General features: G+C 40.7%; 1 protein-coding gene across 1 annotated transcript; it reads right to left on the reverse strand.

Moving 5' to 3' along the window:
* Positions 1 to 582: 582 nt before the first annotated feature.
* Positions 583 to 24,419, reverse strand: LOC306836555 (protein NLRC3-like; the record flags this gene model as incomplete). Its single annotated transcript, XM_079363730.1, has 9 exons — positions 24,282 to 24,419; positions 21,632 to 21,781; positions 18,428 to 18,547; positions 17,919 to 18,038; positions 10,776 to 10,984; positions 8,572 to 10,633; positions 6,676 to 6,849; positions 3,435 to 3,608; positions 583 to 823 (listed from the first exon to the last, which is right to left on the reverse strand). Exons 2-9 carry the CDS (start codon positions 21,760 to 21,762, stop codon positions 583 to 585), a joined length of 3,231 nt encoding a protein of 1,076 aa, XP_079219856.1. The 5' UTR covers positions 21,763 to 21,781; positions 24,282 to 24,419.
* Between the last annotated feature and the right edge of the window lie 791 nt (positions 24,420 to 25,210).

Here is a 25,210-nt window from a genome sequence, read left to right on the forward strand (position 1 = left end):
GCAACCATCAGCTAGTTTTATTTTAAAAATTGACCTAGAGGCGCGAGCTGCATGGACCTGCTGTGCTAGAAGTCTACAAGCCTCGTCTCCCTCTTCAAAAAAACATTGCTTGACTGTTGCAAATGTGCTAAAGAGACGTGTGATCCTTTCCAACTGCTGTGCAGAAAAACTATTTTAAACAAGATCCAACTGCTTTATGAAACTGAGAAGTCAGTAAAAGTGCATGCATTGCATTCATTCATCCACCAAAATCTATATGCTTTTAGGGCAAATATTGTGATGCACTTAAAAGTAAATTAATTTCGATGAATTGATTAGATTAGATTAGCCCTGAGTTATTATTATTGTTTTTTTGATCAAGTCCCACCCCTAGAAAAAATAAATTAAATTAATAACAGAAAAATACACTTCAACTGAACCGAGAATTCCATTGGCAACTACCTCTAATGCTCACCCCAAACAATAACTTTATCTGAGCTCTCTTGCTCCATACTACTTGGGGTATCCTCCCTTGCTTTAGCAGTAACTGATGCCATAAGTTGAAAGGTACAAATAAGTGAATGTAGCATCAAGAGATATAGCTCAACCCAAAAACATATATAATGTCATTTGCATCGATATTTTAGGAAAACACTGAGAGACTGACCTCAGAGTCTCCAGTCGATAGTTTGGATTCTTCTCAATATCACGCAGCAGCTTCACTCCTGAATCCTGAAGCTTGTAGTTGTAGCTCAGGTCCAGCTCTATGAGATGGGAGTAGTTGGACTTCAGAGCTGAGGCCAGAAAAGAACAGCTGATCTCTGACAAACTGCAACGAATCAATCTGAAAAAAAAAAAAAAAAAAAAAAAAAAAAAAGGACAGCGTAATTGTGCTTGTATGGGAGATACAGCATTCACCTTCCTTCATAAAAGCTGAATTTTGTGTACAAGCAAACTAACTGTAGCCTACTCATTGGAACTCAGCACCTGGCTTCACAGATATGCGCTTTTTTGGACACGGCTATCATTCTGCTATCACCCTGTGGAATTTACAGTATACTTTGGTATACAGCTGTCCAACTTTGTTAGCTTCGTTGGCACCTGCCTGATCCTCAACTCCCAGGGCTGCAACTCCACCCGAACATTGCTCTCCTCCCCCGCCGGAGGTACATCCATCGTGGTTCTCACAGGAATTTCCATCACAACAACTCCAAATCAATAAAATCCCTTTGGTCTACCTCTCGCCCCCATCCCAGAAACTCTGGCCGAGCTGTTGCTTGCCTTGTATATACTAACCCTAACTAGGATGGCTAATGCTCCTGTCAAGCAAGATAATGCCGCTCTCAACTTTAGTCTGCTTAAAATCCCATCTGTCACGAGCAAGGGACATCTCATCCAGGATCTCCTCACTGACCCTAAGCTTGATTTTCTCTCTGACTGAAACTTGGCAACAGCCCAATGTCTTTCCTCAACTAAATTAATCCATTCCCCTGGGCTTTGTTTACATCTGCCATCCCCGTGGCAATGGTCAGGGAGGAGGTCTTCTGATCCACTGCGAGTGGGAGAGAAGTAGAGTTGGGTGTCATCCAGACACACACAGTAAAATTGAATGTTGTGTTTCTGGAATATATTGCCGAGGGGGAGTAGATAGATGATGAACAGGATTGGATCAAAGACAGAGCTTTGGGGAACACCGGAGAGTGGAGAAGGACGGGATGTGAATGACTGAAAACAAACGGTCGGAGAGATACGAAGAAAACCAGTCCAGGGGTGTGCCTGATAAATCAATGGATGCCAGTCTATGGAGGAGGATAGAATGGGAGATGGTGTCAAAAGCTGCACTCAGGTCAAGGAGGATGAGGATGAATAGGAGTCCAGAGTCTGCTGACATCAAGAGGTTGTTGGTAATTTTGAGTAGGGCAGTTGCAGTGCTGTGATGGGGGCAAAAACTGGACTGGAACTGCTCATACAGGTTGTTATTGGAGAGGAGGGAGTGCAGTTGCAAGTAAGTTTGAAATAAGACAAAGGTTTCTGAAGTTGCTGGAGTCTGAACCAGGCTTTTTGAGAATAGGAGGAGTTATTGCAGCAGATTTGAGAGGTGAGGGGACAGAACCAGATTTGAGGGAGAAGTGGATGATGGAGGTAACCAAAGATGACAGAGAGGAGAGACAGACTTTGACCAGTGGTGTCAGGAGCCGGTCTAGTTGACAGGTGGATGTTTTAGATTTTCTTGTTTTAGATTTTCCTAGTTCCTAGAAAGTTCAGATTTGCCAGCAGAGGAGGGAAGGTGGAAACATGAGAGTGGCTGACACAAGGGAGCTGGGGGAACAGGAGGGAGTGGACTGCAGGAGGTGTGACAAAGTCAGTTTTAGATGGATTCAATTCAATTCAATTTTTGTGTTGAAAAAGTTCAGGAATTAATTACAATAGCCAATAGAGTAGAAGTATAAAGGAAGAGAGTCGGGTGGGGGGGGAAGGGAGTATTAATTACAGAAAATAAAGTCTGGGCGTTCCCATCAGCACTGATGAGACTTGCATAATACTGGTCCTTGGCTGTGTTGATTGAGTCCTTTATCTATTCTCTCACGAAATGTAATATTGTTGGGGCACTTTAATATACACACGGACAATAGTAATCTGCTTCTTACCACAGACACCAAGCCTGGAGAGTTTTGGATTCCATCAATACATAGGCTTTCTGACACACATAAATGGAATTCAGCACGTATATCGCTTCACTGTCTTCTGGCTACTCAAAGTGCTTTTACACCGCATGTCACACCTAACCATGCAGGTGGAGCAATTAAGGTGGATCAATTCGGGGTTAAGTGTCTTGACCAAGAAAACATAAGGCATGTTGTTGCATGTCCGATGTGGGGAACAAACCGTCGACTTTCCTTTCTTTCTTTCTTTCTTAATTTTTTTTTACAGGGACAGTGCATATTAATAAACATTTCTGTAAATATGCCAGAGTTAGCCAAAAGGCTAATTTTCATCTGTTGTCCCTGGGCAGATTTTATAAAGGGCTCCCTAAAATTCGAAAACTCCGATTAAGAGACAGCGACTCTACCAACTGAGCCTGCTGATTAACTCTGTGTAACTGATTTTTTTCCTCCTTTCATTCAATGCTGCACTCCGCCTCTCTGCAATCAGCTCTCCACATCAAACCTAATTTCAGAATATGAGAGACATCAATATAGATACTCTTTGCTTCCAACCCTGATAAACTAGTAGCACTTTTTAATAATGGTGTAAACAGCATTTTCAAATCTCTACTGCTCTCTCAACTGCCCCCTGGTATACTCCTGAGCTATTAACAATGAAAGCCAAAGGTTGGCAACTTGAGCGACTCTATAAAATAACTGGTCTCTCTATCCACAAATCCACTGAAAAGTGCAACAATTGAGGATGTGGATTGAAATGATTAAAATGAATGACACAGTCAGTGATCTGACCTCAGAATCTCCAGTCTGCAGTTTGGACACTGCAGATAATCACACAGCAGGTTAACTCCTGAATCCAGCAGCTCATTGTTACTCAGGTGTAGCTCTCTGAGATGGGAGGGGTTGGACTTCAGAGCTGAGGCCAAAGAAGAAAAGCTGATCTCAGACAAACTGCAACTCATCAATCTGAATAAAGGATAAAAAATGAACATTTAGATGACAGTGAGATTTATGCATGAATGTGTGATGTTGTCCACATGAAACACTGATGTGATCATCATCTGTTCATTCCAACATTGAAGGATAAATTAATACTTTAGCTCCTCCTGATCGTTCTTAGATTCAAACACTCACTCCTGTGAGGAACTTTCATTACGTGTCCGTTCTGGCACCCCAAGTGACACAGTGAAACGTTTTACCTCTTTACTGTAATAGGACAGTACAGGGGAGTAATGTCTTAACCCGCTACTAAACATGGATTATAAGAAAGACAGCTGGCTAAGCCTCACATGACAACTAGTGGAGCAGATAATTGCACATTATTATTTTATAATTCCTACTCCTTTTAACGGTCAACTCTCCTGCCGTCTGCTGTCTTACTCATTTTACCTTCTCTCATTTATCCTTTCTTTTATCCTCATTCTACCTGTGACATGATGTCGCCCCCCCCCCCTCCAGTCTAATTATTAGTTATTTTATTTGAGCCTTTTATTTTTAGTTTGGTCCATCCGTTTACCTCTGTTTCCTCTAAATGCTGTTGTATTTGTTGTATCTGTCCATAACTTCTTCCTCTCTGAATGTTGATGTATTTGTTTTTGTATGTAAAGCACTGTAAGCAGTTGTTTATAAACACAGTTATTATATAGCCAGAATCGTTCACTTTGTGATACAAGTATGACATTTGGTAAATACACTCTTCAAACCCCACTATTTTCAAAAATAATGCTGGCCACGCAAAATTCCAACATGGCGGCCCCAAAAATTCAAGATGTCCGATCAAAAATGTGTTTTTTCCTAAATAACTCTAAATGCATTGGTTTTAAGCCCCATGAATGTATTGAAGCTGAATATAAAGTTGGGTCTCGCGGATGTTTTTACCCAGTGCATATCTGTAGCTATAACAGTTCTTGAGATACAACATATAGATACTTGTGCAGATTTGGGCGAATGAGATATTTTGTAACATTGATCGTTAAGTGAATATAGTTATGTGAAAAAAATATGAAAAAGAGTGAATGTCAACACACAACCAGGACACAACCAGGGCACACTGGTGACATCACTGCTGTGTAACTCAGCATGAGGTTCAATGTCAGCTAATTTAAACAAGGCTTTATTAGACTGTACATTACAAAATATCTCACTCGCCCTAATCTGCACAAGTATGCTGTATCTCATGAACTGTAATAGCTACAGATATGTGCTACAACTTCAATACATTTATGGGGCTTAGAACCAATGCATTTCGAGTTATTAAGGAAAAAACACATTTTTGGGCGGACATCTTGAATTTTGAGGCTGCCATGTTGGAATTTTGTGTGGCCAGCATTATTTTAGAAATTCTGCTTTGATGGCGAACGATGCGTCCATAGATGGAAAGTTATAGACGTAAGCATTTGAGCTTGAAAGGTTTATATGGCCATGGTGTTTGCATGATCCACAACCATTTTGAGGGGGAACTGAGATACTGAGCTGCTTTACATTATGAGTAGCATGATGACGTAGGCTACGGCTTAGATTTTGTAGAACTGAGTTATCAAAAAGTGGTGAATGTTGCTTATGACTATACTGAAGACATTACCCTTTTTATGTGATAAAGGGATGATTCTCATGTGCTGTATATTATTCTTTGTTTTAAAAGGAAGTATAGCTAAAACATTGCAACAAGCATTGCAATTTGTTTGGGAAAATCAGGCATTTTAGGCTGCAACAATCCCCCAAAGAGTCCGCGAAATCCTGGAGGATCCTGATATTCATCTGCCTAACTCAGTGTCTTCTCCCTCTCAAATACGACGCACACACACACACAGTCATTTTAGTATGGCCTTTTCCAAAAGGCACTGTTGACTTCACGTTTGCTCTTTTTAATATGTTATTCCCTGTATTTAATATCTTCCTACCGATCGTTTGCTCCGTATCTGCTGGGTTAAAAAATTATCAGAAATATTAAACATGCAGTTAAAAGTAACAGAGCAGCGGGGGCGCCGATAGCGCAGCGGCAGCGTGCGCGCGCGTACCATGTTGCGAGGCTTTGCTCCTCGCGCGGGCGGCCGGGGTTCGCGTCCAGCCTGTGGCCTCTTTCCCACATGTCTCTCCCCACTCTCTCCCCCCTTCCGACTCTATCCACTGTCCTCTGACTCTATCAATAAAGGCAAAAAAGGCCAAAAATACATCTTTAAAAAAAAAAAAGTAACGGAGCAGTGTCAGCTAAACAGCGGCACTGAGTTTGGTCTGTGGTCACTAAACTTTGGTGACATATAGCTCGCTGTTTTCGTGGGGGACTACTGATTAGTAAAAATTGTTGGGAAAAATATTTTGATTGTTCCAATTTGCATAAAAGTTGCGGTGATTGGACAAAATAGCAAGGCCGCCCAGAAATCGCGGAGATTGGCTGAATTTGCGTGAATTGTTGCGATTGCGACTTCCTGGAGGGAATGATAACCCAAATGCCATTTTTGTCATCCAATAGAAAGATTTGTTTAAATCTTGAGTATGTGGACGATTGGATACATTCTAAATCGTATTCTTTTATTAAAAAGGTAAAACTCAGTTTAAGCCTCGTCTCCAAGCCTACATCATCAAGGGGGCGGAAACGTCTCGCTTAACAATAAAGAGTTGATGCCCGAAGTTGCAAACTCTCTTTTTCACCGCTCATCATTCCTGCAACTGCCCCTTTCCTATAACTTCTAAGCGCACTAATTTCTAAACTCTCTTCAATTTTTGTTAGCTTATATATTTTTTTGTTTCTTTGTTTCAATTCGACTAAGTTTTCTTTTGTTGCACATCTAACGGGAAGAAGGCCCTGATTGATCCTCTGATCAAAACTTCCCCCCAAAATGTGGCTGTTGAGGAGTTCAGGTGGTTTCAAGTATCAATCAAGGGGTGTCAAACCCCCTGTATTTTGTACCCAGGTTAGGACCCCCTTAAAGATAAGACCATGCATCTCAAAGGGCCAACCTTTAAGACCTCAAACACAGACACCACTGTTACTATTACATTCATTATACATTCAAATTATAGTCAGTGATCTGACCTCAGAGACTCCAGTCTGCAGTTTGGACTCTGCAGTCCCTCACACAGAAGCTTCACTCCTGAATCCTTCGGGGAGTTCTTACTTAGGTCCAGCTCTCTGAGATAGGAGGTGTTGGACATCAGAGCTGAGGCCACAACGTCACAGTGAATCTCTGAGAGCCCACAGTCAGAAAGCCTGGTTGGACACAGAATAATTTGAGTTAAAAAAAGAAGCATTTGACATTTACATCTTACATTTGATAATTAAACAGTTTGACATGTCCTGTTTGGTCTTAACTTTGCACATCAGTGGAATCTGTCACTGACACAAAAAGTCTGTATGACTGCAGGCACCAGGCTTCTGCTGTATCGCGCCCTCCTGCACAACAGGGACCTGTACCTGCGTCCGGAGGGCATGATGGTGAGGTGGCAGTTGAGAGGGTGGGTGATGTCCAGTGCTATTGTGTGTGCGATGCGTGTGATGGCCTTTGAATTGAGTTCTGACAGGGTGGGAGTGGGGAGACCGATTAGTTTGGCTGCGATGTTTGTGACCCGGGTGAGTTTGGTTCGGTTTTTGACAGTGAGTAGGTTGAAGAAGCAGGAGGAACAGTAGAGCAGGATAGGCTGGACAATGCTTTGATACAACAGGAGGAGGAGATGGGGGGCAACATATAGTCAGATGGGGGGCAACATATACACATATAGATCATTCACTAAATGTTGCAAATGAATGGAAATAATGCATGATCCAATTAGGATTACATCATTTCTTTTTTGAAAGATCTATTTATTAAACCGATATGAATCATGATATACAATGATCATTATAAGGAACAATTTATCTTTGTTACATTTTTCAACATAAATCCAACAGATTTAGAATGCATCCAGTTTGAGCATCAACTGTCCTGTAGTGTCTCATATGGTTATAGAATTCATAATTAATAATAAAACAGATACAAATACATAATGTGATCCCATCAGGTTACTAATTGTTTCCAGATTTAAGAACAACATGAGGTCCTTTAACTATGATGATGATCATGATGGATTTGTAATGTCTGCTGAGGCTGGGAGGGGGCGCTCACAGCATATATCTCTCTTTTCAGGATAAACACTATCAGCCATCTCAGTCACTTCTTTGGGAATTCTCCCCTGAATACACTATATTGCCAAAAGTAATCAGTCACCCATCCAAATGATTGAAATCGTGTGTTCCAATCTCTTCCATTGCCACAAGTGTGTATAAAGGCATGTAGACTGTTTCTACAAACAGTTGTGAAAGACTGGGTCGCTATCAGGAACTCAGTGAATTCCAGCGTGGTACTGTGATTTGTGGAAGAGTTTTGGTATGGCCCCTTCCTGCCATGCAAAGCAAGATCGATAAAGACATGGATTAGTGAGTTTGGTGTGGATGAACTTGACAGGCCTGCACAAAGTCCTGACCTCCACCCGATAAACCATTTTTGGGATGAATTAGAGCGGAGACTAAGAGCCAGGCCTTCTCGTCAAACATCAGTGTTTGACTTCACAAATGCTCTTCTGGAAGAATGTTCAAAAATTCCCATAAACATTCTCCTAAACCTTGTGGACAACCTTGCCAGAAGCTAAAACAGCTATTGAAGCTGTTATAGCTGCAAAGTGTGGACCAAGGTCATATTAAACCCTTGGATTAAGAATGAGATGTCACTCAAATTTACATGTGAATCAAGGCAGTTGAGTGAATACTTTTGGCAATATAGTGTATGTTCACAAAAAAACTGTCAAACCATTTTTGAACTCAAGACAAAAAGCTAAAAAACTATTTCTCCTGAACATTAACAGCGGAAAACTTTTTGGTAAACAAAGAGGATTATGTTTAGTTTTTATTAAAATATGTAAATGAGTATGACATTGATTTATAATGCTTTGGACTTACAGTGCCTTCCTGCAGTTTCTCACAGCTGGAATCAGTCTCCATCGTCCCTGGACTGATGTGTTGTACTTGTTCAAGTCCAACTCATCCAGAACCTCCTCAGACATCTGCAGCAAGTAGGCCAGAGCAGAGCAGTGGATCTCAGAGAGTCTCTTCTTTGATCTGTTCTCTGACTTTAGGAACTCTTGGATCTCCTGATGGACTGAGAGGTCGTTCATCTCCATCAGACAGTGGAAGATGTTGATGCTTCTGTCAGGAGAGATATCATAACTGTTCATCTCCATCAGGTTGTTGATGACACTTTGGATCATTTCTGGACTGCTGTGTGTCTGATACAGTAGGCTTCCTAAGAGTCTCTGGTTTGACTCTAGAGAAAGACCATGAAGGAAACGAATAAAAAGGTCCAGGTGTCCATTTTTACTTTTCAGGGATTTCTCCATGGCTTTACTCAGAAAGACTTCTAAACAACTGTAGTCGTCATTGCAGACACTGCCACTGTCTTCGCTGCCATCGTCATCTTCGCCTTGGTCTACATCGTCGCCTTGGTCTACATCTTCGCCTTGGTCTACATCGTCGCCTTGGTCTACAACTTCGCCTTCATCTACAACATCGCCTTCATCTTTGCTGTTGTTTTCACCATCACTTTCACCATCGCTTTCACCATCACTTTCGTCGTCATCTATGTCATCTCCTTTGTCGTGTTCTTCGTCTTGTTCACTGTTTTCTTGCTTCAGAAAAGCCTTCAGTACTGTTGTGTTGCTGTTTGTGAAACAGTGGAACATGTAGACTGCAGCCAGGAACTCCTGAACGCTCAGATGAACAAAGCAGTAGACTGTTTTCTGGAAGATCACACACTCTGTTTTGAAGATCTCCGTACAAACTCCTGAGTACACCGAGGCCTCTTTGAGATTGAGACCACATCGCTGCAGGTCTTCTTGGTAGAACATGATGTTTCCGTCTTCCAGATGTTCAAACGCCAACCTCCCTAGCTTCAGAAGGACTTCCCTGTGCCCTGCCTCCATCAGCTCATGTGGACACACCTGGCATCCCTCATTATACTTGTGTTTCCTCCTCTTTGTCTGAACCAGCAGGAAGTGTGAGTACATGTCAGTCAGGGTCTTGGGTAGCTCTCCTCTCTGCTCTGTGCTCATCATGTGCTGCAAAACTGTGGCAGTGATCCAGCAGAAGACCGGGATCAGACACATGATGTGGAGGCTCCGGGATGCCTTGATGTGTGAGATGATTCTGCTGGACAGATCTTTATCACTGAACCTCCTCCTGAAGTACTCCTCCTTCTGGGCGTCAGTGAAGCCTCTTACTTCTGTTAGCCTGTCAACACATGAAGGAGGGATCTGATTGGCTGCTGCAGGACGAGAAGTTATCCAGATGAGGGCTGAGGGGAGCAGATTCCCCTTGATGAGGTTTGTGAACAGTGTGTTTAACGATGACCTCTGTGTGACATCAGACACAACCTCCCTGTTTTTGAAGTCCAATGACAGTCTGCTTTCATCCAGGCCGTCAAAGATGAACAACAGTTTACAGACAGCGAGTGTCTCTACTGTGACCTTCTGTAATGTTGGATGGAAAACACGGAGTAGTTCAAGAAGACTGTACCGCTTATCTCTGATCAAGTTCAGCTCCCTGAATGAAAGCAGGATCACCAGACTGACGTCTTGGTTCTCTGAGCCTTCTGCCCAGTCCAGAGTGAACTTCTGCACTGAGAAGGTTTTTCCCACACCAGCGACGCCATTTGTCAGAACCAATCGGATGGGTTTCGGTTGGTCGGGTTGAACTTCTGTCTTTAATTCCTGTTGGTCAGGTAAGGCTTTAAAGATGTCCTGGCACTTGATTGGAGTCTCACGGAGGGTCTTCTTTTTCTCTATCTGTCTCACCTCATGTTGGGTGTTCACCTCTTCACTCTGCCCCTCTGTGATAAAGAGCTCAGTGTAGATCCTGTTGAGGTGGGTTTTACTTCCTGTTTCATCACTTCCTTCAGTCACATGTTCACATCTCTTCCTCAGACTGACCTTATGTTCATCTAAAACCTCCTGCAGACCTCTATCTACTGAAAGAGAGAATGACATAATCTGATTGATGTTTTCAAATGTTATTGCAAAACAAGTTTTAATTACTATACTTTTTACACTGGCCAATACAAGTCCTGTTTTAGGAGGAGATCACAGAAGCAGAAAGATGTACAGTCTTACTTTGTTCAGTGCTGCTCTGACTGACTGTCTGCAGTCCAGGGCCTGTTCTGGATCTTTCTCCACACTGAGGACAGGACAAGTTTCCTGGTGAACCAGACTGGTTGCAGTATGGTCTGCAGAACCAATGTCCAGAGTTGGAAGAGATGGGATTCTTTAGGACATCCCGACAGGACGGCTGCTCCTCTCTTACATAAGTCCTCTTCGTCCCCCTGTGAAGACATGTCTTTAGAAATAAACTGATCACTGTCTAATAGAAAATAATGAGGATTTATCAAACACAATTGTTCTGCCCTTGATGTGTTTTATTGTTAGAAAAGAAATGTTTATATAGAGGTGGTATTTGTATCTCCATGTTGAATTCATGTTTAATAGTTTATATTGATACATTTAATGTACATTTAATCTAAGTGTATACAGTCCCTGACAAAAGTTTTGTCACTTATCCATTTTTTAGAAACAACAGCTTATAACCTGACTTTTAATTAATCAATTAAGATTAATTTTAGAAATGCCTCATATGAAAGTTAAAATACTCCCAAATTATGTTTAATATATTAAAATAAATTTGCTTCACTGAAGAAATACTGATCATTTAATGAACACAGGAAGGTCAGATTTTAGCGAGACAAAAGTTGTGTCGCCTACAGAGATGTTGTGGAATATATCTAATCGAACCTTTGACACCAACAGAGGGCCCCTCTCTGTCTTCCTGGCTAGCTCACTCAGAGACATTCCAATGTTAATTTCTTTGACACCGACTTTGCTCTCCACGGGGTTTTATGACATAAAGTATCTCCATCCAAATTTTAAATTGAAACAGACCTTAACCCTTTTGAGTTATCTGCTAAAGACAGGCAGATAAACATTCAAAAGTTGATTCACATGACACTAGAGTGTTGGTTCAGGTCGGGAATGCGCCACTTTAACGATCTGGAACAACTGAACAGAGTTACCAACATGTTTAGGTTTTGATATTAAAGGAAGTTTGTTTGATTTCTCAGATGTATAAACTTTCTAAGGACATTAAGAGTGACATTTTCATGCAACCTGGATTCCGCTACGACAACGTATCGCTGAGTTATCAGAAATCAATCTTTTCAGTAAATGATCTCGTGCTCTCAGTTAAAACTTGCATGGAACACTACTGCCATTCAGAGATGAAACCTAGAAGGTACCTTAGGTACCTTTACACGCTCTTCTTTTCTCAGAATAATTAATTACGTTAATAATTAGAAATTATGTAGGCAGATATCTTTTTCCGTTTTCTAAAACCATCTATATGTCTGATGTTACTAGTGTTGTTCATTGACGAAAATATTATGATTAACCTGACATTCCACATAAAAGCTGGAATTAGTTGATCGTTCATGTTTGGTTTTCTATTATGACGTCATCACAATTCATTCTTACTTCAGTGTAAGAGTTTGTTTAAATCTTGAGTATGGTGTAGTGCGATACGTCTCAAATAATAGTTTAATCAATAAGTAAATTGTTACTTAAACTAACTAAATTGGCCATTACAGTTAGTAGAAAGTTAAGATCGTTCATCAACATCAATATTTTTGGAGGAGTTCTTGAGCTGACCTGAGCTCTGGGGAGGCCCGGTTGGACACTAACGACCCAACTCAATCGCAAAGTAGAATCAATTCCGACCTGAGCTGTCAAGGCAGATTTTGGACTGCAGAATTCTCTTGTGGACCCCACCAAGAGCTTCTTAATAATTCCTTGATACCACAAGGCGGATTCGTTTGATTCTACGTCAAAGTAAGACATTCAACAGCTGCTGTTACGCGCAGAGGGTCGTGTCATATTGTGTCCTTTTAAGTCCTCAGTATTCAGTTTATCCTCATCCTTAATCTATACTTTTTCATCCATTCATCCACTTTTATCCTGAACTAAATCAATATGTTTTATCAGACGAACATTAGACCACAATACCATACACAACTAGTTGAAATACCATTTATCATTTCTTGTGTTCACCTCCATCAAATCTATCAGTCACTGTAGTTTAGATTTCATATTCATTACGCATTTTATTCATGTCATTATTATGTTATTGTTCACCTTTCTTTCATTAAATTCTGCACATAAAATTCAGAAGGTTGTCTGTGTGATTTTCAGGTAATAGATTGATCCAGAATTCATGATTCAGTTAGGGTTAGGGGTTAGGTTGATTTAATTAATAATTCTTTTAATTAATAACTTCATTAATTTTTCATAATTAATATAGTTGTTCCTGCCAAGCCAGGTGGTGCTCCTTTTCTTACGAGGTGTAACTTAAATTTACCTCAAATATTAAAAAATATTAAAAATTTCTCCAACTGAAGTCTTAAAACAAAAGTAAGTCTCTCCATACAGTACATTTCTTGCACGATCCTGTGATCCAGTGTTGGAGGGTCTGGTTGCAACCATTTCCTTGTTATAGCTTTCCTACTGCTTGCTAAGAGTATCTTTAATAAGTATTTATCCTTCTGTAGGAATTTTACCAAGTCCGGTATTTTACCAACATATATAATGACAAAAGATAAATCTAAATCCACCCCAATTATTTTATTGATCTTGTCAGCACCCTCTCTCCAGAATGACTGGATTTTTGGACAGACCCAAAAACATGAAAGTAATTAGCTCTAGAAGTTCCACATTGTCACCAACAAAAGCCTTGACACAGAATATCCCTGTAAAATACTTTAATTTGATGCACTTTGCAACAAATTTTTTTGGAATGGTAAAAGACCAATAATACATATGCGTGAATTGCAAAAACTGGTAGCGAAAGGTAACCTGGGGCGCTCAAACTTATTGTTTCATTATTTTTTCTTTTTTTTTTTCTTTAGTCGGACAGAATAAACAAAACAAAGGAACAACGCCAAAATAATAATAAAAGACAACAAAACAAAAACTAACAAGAACAAAACAATGACAGCACATTTGGGTGGAGTTATGCCATATACGTCACAAAATATTCAGTCAAAGAGGAGCATTTATAGAATGTGGATACAGGATAGCAGCAAGCATAATAGTTGTTAGGGTTAAGTTTTATCTAGCATCATCAGAAAAGGTTTCCACATCTTTAAGAAATAGCAATGAGAGTTTGATCTGCTGGCACGTATCTGTTCCATCTTAGCAGCAGAAAGCATCTCATTAAGCCACCTTTTGAAGCATGGAGATGTTGGAGACTTCCAATTCAACAATATCAATTTTTGCGACCACCATGCCGGTGCTTAGGGCTTGTTTTTGATGGGATGGAAGAGATTTTGTCTTGTCAGAACAGCCAAATATTGCTAGAAGACAGTCCAGCTGAATGGTTGTTTGATACTGTTGGGAAAACCAGTTAAATATGTCAGACCAGAATTTACCAAGCACTGAACACTGCCAGAACAGATGAGCTAGTGAACCTTCTGCAATACCACACCTGTCGCACTGAGAGGAGATTGATTCAAATATCTTGCTCAACTTTACTTTATAATAATGCAACCTATGAGTGACTTTAAATTGAATTACTCTGTATCTGGAATTGATTGAACAGGACTTTATGCGGGATAACCCTTCCTCCCACAGTTCATTCGATAGTGGAACTCCAAGTTCCTCAGCCCAAGCCTCCCTGAGATGACTGGTGCTGACTGGTTGCGTAAAAGCAGAAAGGAAGCGAGAGATCAGATGTTTGGAGTTTGGGGGAGACAAAAGTAAATCATTAAAATAGTGGCTTTTTGGCTTGAAGGGGACTTCTAAGATGTACTCGTGTATAAAATGTCTAACTTGGAGGTACTGGTAGAAATGTGATTGAGGAAGGTTGAATTTGGTTTGCAGCTGAGGAAAAGAGGCAAACCTATTGTCTATATAAAGATCACCAATACAACAAAGTCCCTGCCTTCTCCAGTCCAAAAACACTCCATCCATCAGCCCAGGTTTAAACAGATGATTGCATGCTATTGGTGTGTATAATAACATATTAGACAGGCCAATGGACTTTTTCATTTGATTCAAGATCTTAAGGGAATTTCTAAGGACAAAGTTAAAGCCAATTAGATCGTGTGAGGGTTGTGTTCTGGAAGAGAGGTTCCTGTAACGGATAGAGCTTCAATTTTTAACCAGAGTGGAGAGTTAGCTGGCCAGTCATGTTCAGGGAGGCCCTGACGCCAAAAGGTTAGAGCCCTTGCATTAGCAGCCCAATAGTAATGTTGAAATACGGGAAGGCCGAGGCCGCCATTGTTTACATCCTTCTGTAAGTGAGATTTAGAAATGCGAGAAGGTTTATTTGCCCAAATAAAAGACAGGATAATTGAATCGAACTGCTTGAAGAAAGACAGTGGCAACATAACAGGAAGATTTTGGAAGAGATACAAAAATTATTTGTATAATTTTGTATTGTTTCATTATTATGCATGTAACCTTAACTGGGCATTACCTCCAGAAAGAATGCCTTGGTTCGCAATAAAGCAGCCTATGTGCAGTTCCTTATTGCCATTAACATTCTTTTTGGAAAGAATGCCTTTGAATGCTTCCACCCTGCTGTCTCCCATCTTCAGAGACTATGGAAAAAAGTGTCTTGTATATTTAAAATCAACCCCTTTCTAAGCTTATTTTCTGGTCTGTGGGACTATTCCAAACTCCTTATTAATGAATAACCAACTACAGTATATGGAGGGGGTGGGTGACTAAGGGGGTACATACTCTGGGTGCTCTTTATAAAGATGCTGTCCTTATGTCATTTTACAATTTGGTTGAACAATTCCAAGCTAGCCAACAATCAATTCTGACACTGTTGGCTCTACACACACCACCTCAAAGCATGGATCTCATTAAAGAGATTTTGTGGATCGCAGAGATTGGACATGGGGCTTTCCATTATTACTTTATGCTTATTAACCATGTTGGCTACCCGTCCATCATAGCTCTGAAAACCTGATGGGAGAGAGATGTTGGGGCCAGCCAAAACTATGCGTCGCTTTTGAAGAAGCCTGGTAGCTATTTAGCTGGGAACAGGTTAAAGTGCCCATGCGCCAATGAGAGAGAATACACATCCGCTGAATTTTATAGACATTTCTGGTTAACCATTTCTCCACTATTCATCAGAATGACAGAAGACCTAATAAATTCCGGAGAAATCCCTGACATAAGTATGTCCGGAAAAAGTGGTCTATGACACAGTTGAAACTGTCAACTGCCGGAACACTCACAGGTGGACAGCCATGCAGGTTATTCTCCTCTTCAGCCGTTTCATTTATACTTCTCCTAAACCACAATGCAGACCCTCTGCAGAAACACCAACACATGTGCAGCAGAAAATTTGTAGCAGGAGAAGAGGAAGAAGTATAAATGGGATGACGTTGAAGTTGAGGAGCTCTACAAGTCCCCTGGACTTCTCATGTACACGTCACTCTTGTTAAGTATGATGACGAGGGACAGAGTCAGTGCGCTGCTGTGGAATAAGAAAATGATGAGAAGAAGGGAACACCAAATTATGACAAGGTGTTCAGAATCAAGCCTGTCATGGATGACATCCTTAGTGCCTGCCAGACTTACCATCCAAGGAGGGGATTGGCTGTTGATGAGAAAATGGTGGCCACCAATGCAAAAACTGGCATGACCCAGTACATGAACAATAAACCCACCAAATGAGGAATCAAGCTATTTGTGCTGGCTGACTCAAGCAACAACTATACACTAAATTTTAATGTATATATGGGCAAAACTCACAAACAAATAGTCCATGGGCTCTCATATGATGCGGTGATGAACTCAATTCAGCCATCATACTTTGGCAGAGGCTACCATCTGTACGTGGACAACTTTTACACAAGCCCCAGGTTGTTCCTAGACTTGACCAACATGAGGTTTGGAGCCTGTGGCACATACAGGAACAATAGGAAAGGTTGTCCAAATGGCAGAGACAACCACTTTACCAAGAAATCTGTGAGGGGCATGGTGGATGGACACAAGGGAGGTATCTGTGTGCTCCACCCTTCATCTAGCAGTATCTGGGGAGGTTGCTAAGAGGGGGTGAAGGAGAAAGATGGACACTGGGCAGTGAAAAACCTCTCAAGCCCCACACCAATCATTGCCTACAATAAGTACATGGGTGGAGTTGACCTGTCCGACCAGCTGCTGCAGTAGCTGCTGCAGAGTACTGCCCACCGCAGAACCGCAGACCGCAGAACCGTATGCTGGTACCACCTTTGTTTTTGCATCTTGTGGACATTACCACAAATGCTTACCTCCTGAATGTAGATATCAGCACCTCTAAACAGCTGAACATCATGTCCCACAAGGACTTCCAGACAGAGCTGGTCTCCCAGCTGTGTGGCGTGGATAACACAGGCGTGCCCACCAAGAGAAGTGCAGACCACATTCCAGTTCCTATTGCCATGACAACAGATGCCAGTCTAAAAGCAACAAAAGGCCTCAGGATCTGCCAAAACTGCCACCAGGTGGCCAAAACAAGGAATCTCACTCCCTGGAAATGTCAATCCTACAATGTGGCTCTTTGTGTTGTTATAGACTGCTTTGCTGAGTGGCACAAATAAACACAACAGTGCTCAATTGTATGAAATTTGAAATATTTGTATATAGTGTGATTACATCTCAATTTTACCTTTTATATGTTATGCTAATGGTGTGTAACTTTGCAGCATTGTTTTAACAGTTGCAGCTAACAAGGCAAAAATGCGTAGAGATTTACTTGTTTTTATTGTAAATATACTGTATGTAGTCCTATCATTATCCAATATTACCTTTATATGTTCCTATATACAACCTATGCAACCATTTGTTGAGTATTTTTGTTTTATATGTCTTAATGTTTCAATTTATCAACTCGGATTTGATGATTTTTCTGTATTTTTGAGCCAAATCAGTTAATAAAATAGGTCTAAGTGAAAAAAATTATAGTCACATCATATAGGGAAAGTTGTGATGAAAAAAAGGATATCAAACATGGATATGCTACATGTTTTTTGTGGTATGCCCTTAGATGCATGGGTGATTGGACCATACACTCTTCCATAAGGGAGCTGGGGTTTGGACTGTCCTATGTTTGTGCTGTTGTTTATGTTTTTGTGAAATATTTGAAAAATAAGAGACCTTGATCAAAAAATAAATAAATAAAATCTGAAGTGAAAATTAGCTGGTAATGTTTCTTACTTTATGTCTGAGGGTTTAGGTTCATTACTGAAGAATGGAGGTTCATCTTTGGAAAGATCACTCTTCAGAGACAGACAGCTGGGTACAGGAGACTCTGCTCTCTGTCTGCTCCACTGAACTCTGTAAAAAGAGAAGAAGTTTTATATTTATACAACATGAATATTTGATCAACTCTCTGATGACAAAGCTATAACAGAAGCTGTAAATAGAAAAAACATGATTACAGCTGTGGATACTGATGTTTCCAGGTTTGTTTCTGTTTCGTTTTTGAATGTATTTTATTATTTTGCTGTCCACTATTTATTTGTCAGTTTCTTCTTGTCATTGTCTGGCTGCAGGTTTATTGATGAACCAGTGCTCGGGAAGTTGTTTTTTTCTTTTTTTCTGACTGTCCTATGTTTGTGCTGTTGTTTATGTTTTTGTGAAATGTTTGAAAAATAATAAGAGACCTGGATCAAAAAATAAATAAATAAAATCTGAAGTGAAAATTAGTTGGTAAGTTTTCTTACTTTATGTCTGAGGGTTTAGGTTCATTACTGAAGAATGGAGGTTCATCTTTGGAAAGATCACTCTTCAGAGACAGACAGCTTGGTACAGGAGACTCTGCTCTCTGTCTGCTCCACTGAACTCTGTAAAAAGAGAAGAAGTTTTATATTTATACAACATGAATCTTTGATCAACTCTCTGATGACAAAGCTATAAGAGAAGCTGTAAATAGAAAAAAAAAATGATTACAGCTGTGAATACTGATGTTTTCAGGTTTGTTTCTGTTAAGAGGAGTCTTACTTTATGTGTGAGGGTACAGGTTGCCTTCTACAGTTTTCAGGATGATCTTTGGACCGATCAGTCTTCAACTGCCAACTATTCTTAAAGAGTTTTGTTAAATTTCTCGACCATACCATTCCCAAGAGAGTGATGGTATGGTTCTTTTCCTGTTTATGTTAAATCTCTGACATGCACTACATTGCCAAAAGTATTTTCTCACCTGCCTTGACTCACATAAATTTGAGTGACATCCTATTCCTAATCCAAAGGTTTTAATATGGCGTCGGTCCACCCTTTACAGCTATAACAGCTTCAACTCTTCTTGGAAGGCTGTCCACAAGGAGAGTGTTTAGGAGAGTGTTTATGGGAATCTTTGACCCTTCTTCAAGAAGAACATTAGTGAGGTTACACACTGATGTTGGACGAGAAGGCCTGGCTCTCAGGCTCTCAGGCTCATATTCATATTCTCGTATTCATCCCAAGGACCCTGTGCAGACCAGTCCTAGTTCATCCACACCAAATTGCTCACCCATGTCTTTATGGACCTTGCTTTGTGCACTGGTGCACAGTCATGTTGGAACAGCAAGGGGCCGTCTCCGAACTGTTTCCACAAACTTTGGAGTATGGAACTGTCCAAAATCTCTTGGTATCCTGAAGCATTCGAAGTTCCTTTCGCTGGAACTCACTGAAAAACAACCCTACACCATAATCCCCCCTCCACTAAACTTTACACAATACAGTCAGACAATTACCATTCTCCTGGCAACCGCCAAACCCAGACCTATCCATCAGATCGACAGATGAATAACGCGTCTCCACTGCTCAGTGGAGGTGTGCTTTATACCAATGTAGCCGACGCTTTGCATTGCACTTTGTAATGTGTGGCTTGGATGCAGCTGTTCGGCAATGGAAACAGATTCCATGAAGCTCTCAACACACTATTCTTGAGCTAATCTGAAGGCCACATGAAGTTTGGAGGTCTGTAGTGACCGACTCTGCAGAAAGTTGGTGACCCCTGCGCACTATGCGCCTCAGCATCCCCTGGTTCCGCTACATCATTCTATGTGGATCAGCTAAGGCTTATCGAAATCACAATTTCAGAAAACGTGATCATTTGATCGCCAAAGCTGCGGTACTTGCCAGTGCTTCTCCTCACTGACCCAGCAGCTGTTGTGTCAACTAATTTACACATTTACGCCATCTCCCTTCCACCCTGCCAAGCTCACCAATCAGAAGTGGCTTGATGCTCGTGGACTGGTAAGGCTAACCAATCAGAAAAGCCTGCTCCGCATGCGCTTTAATTTCCGAAATGGCTTCAGCTGGACAAAATGCGGAGAGAGAGTTCAAGGATTTAATAAGCAAGAAAAATAGCACATCTGTCTTTTGGGAGTATTTCAGGTTTAAGGCTGTAGACGTGCACCAGAAACAGGTACTCTGCAAATTCTCCTGCACCTACCTGGGTAAGGAATGGGGCGCAGTCCAACAGCTTGCAGTTCAATGTCCGGGCTATGAAGACGTTCCTACACACTAACATGGCCAAGATTACACCATCTCTCACTCACTTAAGCCACATTTCCACACAGCAGTCTGGTACGGATCAGTACAGTTTGGTACGGTTTGGTTCAGTTAAGCCTGATCCCGTTTTCGTTTCCACAGCCACCCGTGCCCTATTTGGCAGGTTGCGTGCAAGCCAGATGGCGATAGCCGCAATTATGTCATATGATAGCAGCTAACTGCTAACAGCTAACTAATAAATTCAAAAAAGGAGAAAAATGCTATACAAACAAAACCCACCCTGGAAGACATCCAGCAGTTCATCCACTTTGTCTCTGTCAAGTGGATCTTTATTACAAAACTCAATCAAGCTTTGTTTCAGAGAAGGCCGTGTGCCTCGAGGAGAAATAAATAGCTTGACATACGTTTCCTAGTGAATGCATGAGGATTCTGTTGAATCCATCATAACAGGCTTAGTTTTTTTGTTTTCTGAGTCCTCTAAGTTTTCATCTCTCAACTGAAAGGTCGAGCATTTAATCCCCAGCTCCTGCAGCGACATGTCCGATGTGCCCATGGGCAAGACACTCAAGCCCAAGTTGCTCCCGCTGCTTTGTCGTGGTTTATGAATGGGATTAGTTATTTCTGAAGGTCTTACTATGTATCACTGTGTAAATGGGTGCGAATGTGTAGTTGTGACATACAAATGTAAAAGCACTTTCAGTAGTTAGAACACTAGAAAAGTGCTATACAAGCTCAAGTCCATTAACCATCCAAAGATGTGTGCATTGTCTCTTAACAATGTTTGATTTCACCACATTATCGATCACCAGCATATTTGAAAAATAATAGGTATACTTTTTAATCTGTCTGTGGGGAGAATGAACACAGAGGAGTCCACAACATTCTTAATACAAATCTCTTTCTTCATTGTCTTCTAATTTTAGAGCATACCATTATGACATTGCCACATCATTTTTGAGTGTCACTAAAAATGATGAATTATGGCGAAAATGTTTCAAAGAAAAAACTAAGAGTAGGTGTGAAGAAGAGAACCTGAAGAAAATGTCTCTTTAAATCAGAAAGTTTAAGCCAGCAGATTGATCTAAGTAAAAAATGAATCTGAAGTTTATCTTTTGTTGAAGACATATCATCTAACAACTTAACTATGTCACCCTGTTATTTTCTTTTGTTGTTATTGTTTTGTTTTCGTTTTGTTTTTTAAAATGGATTTTATTATTTTGCTGTATGCTATGTATTTGACAGTTTCTTCTTGTCATTGTCTGGCTGTAGGCTTATTGATGAACCAGTGCTCGGGAAGTTGTTTTTTTCTGACTGTCCTATATTTGTGCTGTTGTTTATGTTTTTGTGAAATATTAGAAAAATAAAAAAGAGACCTGGATCAAAAAATAAATAAATAAAATCTAAAGTGAAAATTAGTTGGTAAGTTTTCTTACTTTATGTCTGAGGGTTTAGGTTCATTACTGAAGAATGGAGGTTCATCTTTGGACAGATCACTCTTCAGAGACAGACAGCTGGGTACAGGAGACTCTGCTCTGTCCTCCTCTTCCTCTAAATACACATCCATGTTCTGATCTGAAGTCAGTCTTAAAAAGAAAAACAGAAACACTCAGTGGCTGCATTTACATGGACACAATCGGGATGAAAGCCTGATCTGAATAAAAATGCTGGATGAAAACAAGTCAATTAGAACAGACTGATTCGATTAGGCTCATTCGGAAAGAAATGTCATTCCAATCAAGAGTGGTGATTTATGCCAATTGTTGTTTGGATCTGGATCCATTTACACTCTCGATCTGACCATGTGTGCCTGACTGGGGTCAAATGGTCCTGACTGGGCATGTCTGTCCCCAGTAAAGTATAGCAATAAACTGAACTGAACTGAAGTGACATGTTTCCCTTGACTTCTCAATAAGAGCCAAATATTTACAGTCTATGATCAGAGAGCAGAACTTCAGGAATGATTGCCATGCTTTGGAAAGTTTTGTCTCCACCCTTGATCAGTGAACTTTACGAAAACTACCAAATGTCTCGTTTGCATCAGCACCAGATGACCTCTTTCAACATGTCTGGCAGCTAGACATCCTCCCATTCCGAAACAAGAAGCTAGCAGTCCGATCCCGTCTGGACCATGAAGCCATCAATATTCTTGAGACACACACTGAGAGAGTCAAGGTGGGTGACATACTCTGCAGGTTCAAGGTCTTCGTTGGGACCAGGGTCTCTGAGATCCAAGACCTGACTGCCTCATACACCTGGCGGTTTGTGGACACAGAAAACAATCCGGCTGACGACTTAACAAGGGGTAAGTCGCTAGCCAAGCTGGCTGCTCCAAACCGGTGGATTCAAGGTCCAGCTTTCCTACGCTTTCCACCGCACAAATGGCCTTCAGCTCCAGACTCCATCAACCCAGCAGATCCCTCTGAGCTCAAGCAGACCATATTCTGCAGCCTCACACAAACATGCCCTCCATACCTGCTGCCTGACATCTCACAGTTGGTTAAGGCTACACACCTGTTGCTTCACAGGGCGGCCAGAGACCCATCATCACCTCCTCCTGATTTACACCGCGCCGAGGCTCACCTGCTAAAGTACAGCAAAGCAGAAAGCTTTCCTGAAGAAGTCAAGTGCCTGAAGGCCAATAAGCCTGTCTCTCCTAGCAGCAGGCCGAGTTCACTTGCTCCAGAGATAGACCCAGAGTCTGGCCTTATCCGAGTAGGAGGTCGACTTAGGCGCATTGAATCTGGCCCTACTGACATCCACCCTGGTGTGCTTGATGCAAGCCGGGTTGCCACAAGACTCCTCTTTAGAGACACGGACGCACATCTGCTCCACCCGGGCCCTGGAGGGATAGTTAGCATCTGTCCCAGCAGGCTACAGTAACATCTCTGATATCAACAGATTCATTGTAAACTATTAATTCACATGATATCAATGTTTTGGCACGAGGATTAAAATGTATTCCACTATGTCTGCCTAAAAACAACACATATTTTAAGTCAGGTGAGACAAACGATAATGCAGTGTTAATAAAAGAGAACTCAGAACTGAGAAGAACTAATACAGCCTGATTTTAAAGTCATGTTGACAAGTGGCAGCATCTCATGCACATTTATTATATGTTTACAGTTGATCATTAATGCCAGTAGAATGTTTAGTTCAATAATCTAACCAATAAGATCACAGTTAGACAGTCAAAGCCTTTAGAACATGAACTATATCAAGTTAAAAAGTCAAACAATGCTGCTGGAAATGGTTCAAATGTCTTAAAGTTGCGTATATTACAGTTGTTGATATCAGAGATGTTACTGTAGCTCCCGGGGAAAGATTAAAACTTTCGCTACAAAGTGGACTCTTTTTTTACAGTGAGGCAGCTCATTTTTGTTTTAGAAAATATGGTTGTATCTATGAAAGAGATTCATTAGATATATTTATAAATAAAACAAATATGATCCAAACGAGACTGGTGGGGGAGGGTAGTCGTCATGGAGTTCACCAATCAAGAAGGGGACAAAACTTTCAAATGACACGGCAATCATTCATGCAGTTCTGCGCTCTGATCATACTGTAAACATAAAGCTCTGATGGAGAGCTAGATGGGCATGCGGAGTCAGGACCGTTTGACCCCAGTCAGGCCGACATGATCAGATCGAGCATGTACAGTACATGGATCCTGATCGATGATCGGAATAAACCACCCCTCTCGATGTAAATGTCTTTCCGAGTCTGATCTGATCAGTCTGTCCTGATTAACATGTTTATGAGCAGCATTTTTATTCGGATCAGGCTTTTATTCTGATTTATTTGTGTCCATGTAAACGCAGCCAAGGAGAGATCAAAAGACAAGAAACAGGAGAAACCGGTTTGATTCAATGCCACACCAAGAACTAATACACACACATGCATACACAAATAAGCAGTCAGAGCTCAAATCAATTAAATGTGTGACTTAATTTGAGCTTAATTTGAATTTATAAAAACTCTGGATTAATGCTCACCCCACTTCACGCTTTAGTTCTCTGCTTGGTTCTGTTGACACAAAATTAGGTCAGCACTGACTAAACACGTCTATCACAGGTACTCTACCTGCTTCTCTTGAGTCTGAATCACAGCGTTGTCACTTCCTCCTTCATTTACGCAGCGGTGCCTAATTGGCTACGTTGATCGCGACAGTCGATCGCAAAGGTAGTGTGGGTAGATCGCACAGCATCACAAAAAGTAGACTTCAGCCTATGGTCCGTCCTCACTATGGAAAAAAACGGCTACACGCCTCGGTATTTTTCCTCAAGTTTCGTTTCATTAAAACCGAAAGTAAACACGTTCGCGACGTGACTGCAGGTCTACTTTTAGAACAATTAAATGAATCAGAGCAAAGATGCAACGCAGTGGTAAAAGGCTGCATCAATCAAGTTATTCATTGTATGGAATTAGATTTGTCTTACATGCGAGAAAATAAATGATCTGAGAGAAAAAAAATGTTTGAGAGAAAAAGTTATCACACTGATAGCAAAAACATTTTATGAGAAAAAAAAATATTTGAGAGAAAAAGTTGTTATACCAATGGCAAAAAAATAATATTTGAGAATAAAAAAGTTTTGAGAGAAAGTCGGAGAAAAAGAAAAACGTCACTCTGAAAATACTTTTTTTTTACTCTCAAATCTTTATTTTTTGCTATCAGTTTAAAAATATTTTCTAAAAAAAAAAAAGCATTTCTCTTGAGATGTTTTTCTTCTCGCTCTCAAAACCGAAGTATTTGCTATCGATTTAGTTTTTTTGCTCTGCTCTGCTGTGAAAGTTGTGTCATGGGCGGGGCCGTTCGTATTGGCCAGTGATAATCATCTTGCTTGGAAGTCGAACTGAATCATCACACTGGCAGCGCAAAGACTCCAATGATGATATATATATATTATACATACATAAGTATACATATATATAATTTTTTATTTATATATATATTATACAAACGAGCTCAGTTAGCGACTCATCTAGTTGTGTGTGTCATAATCTTAGGAGTC

This window comes from Symphodus melops (genome assembly GCF_947650265.1).
Source record: "Symphodus melops genome assembly, chromosome: 16".
Lineage (NCBI taxonomy): Eukaryota > Metazoa > Chordata > Actinopteri > Labriformes > Labridae > Symphodus > Symphodus melops.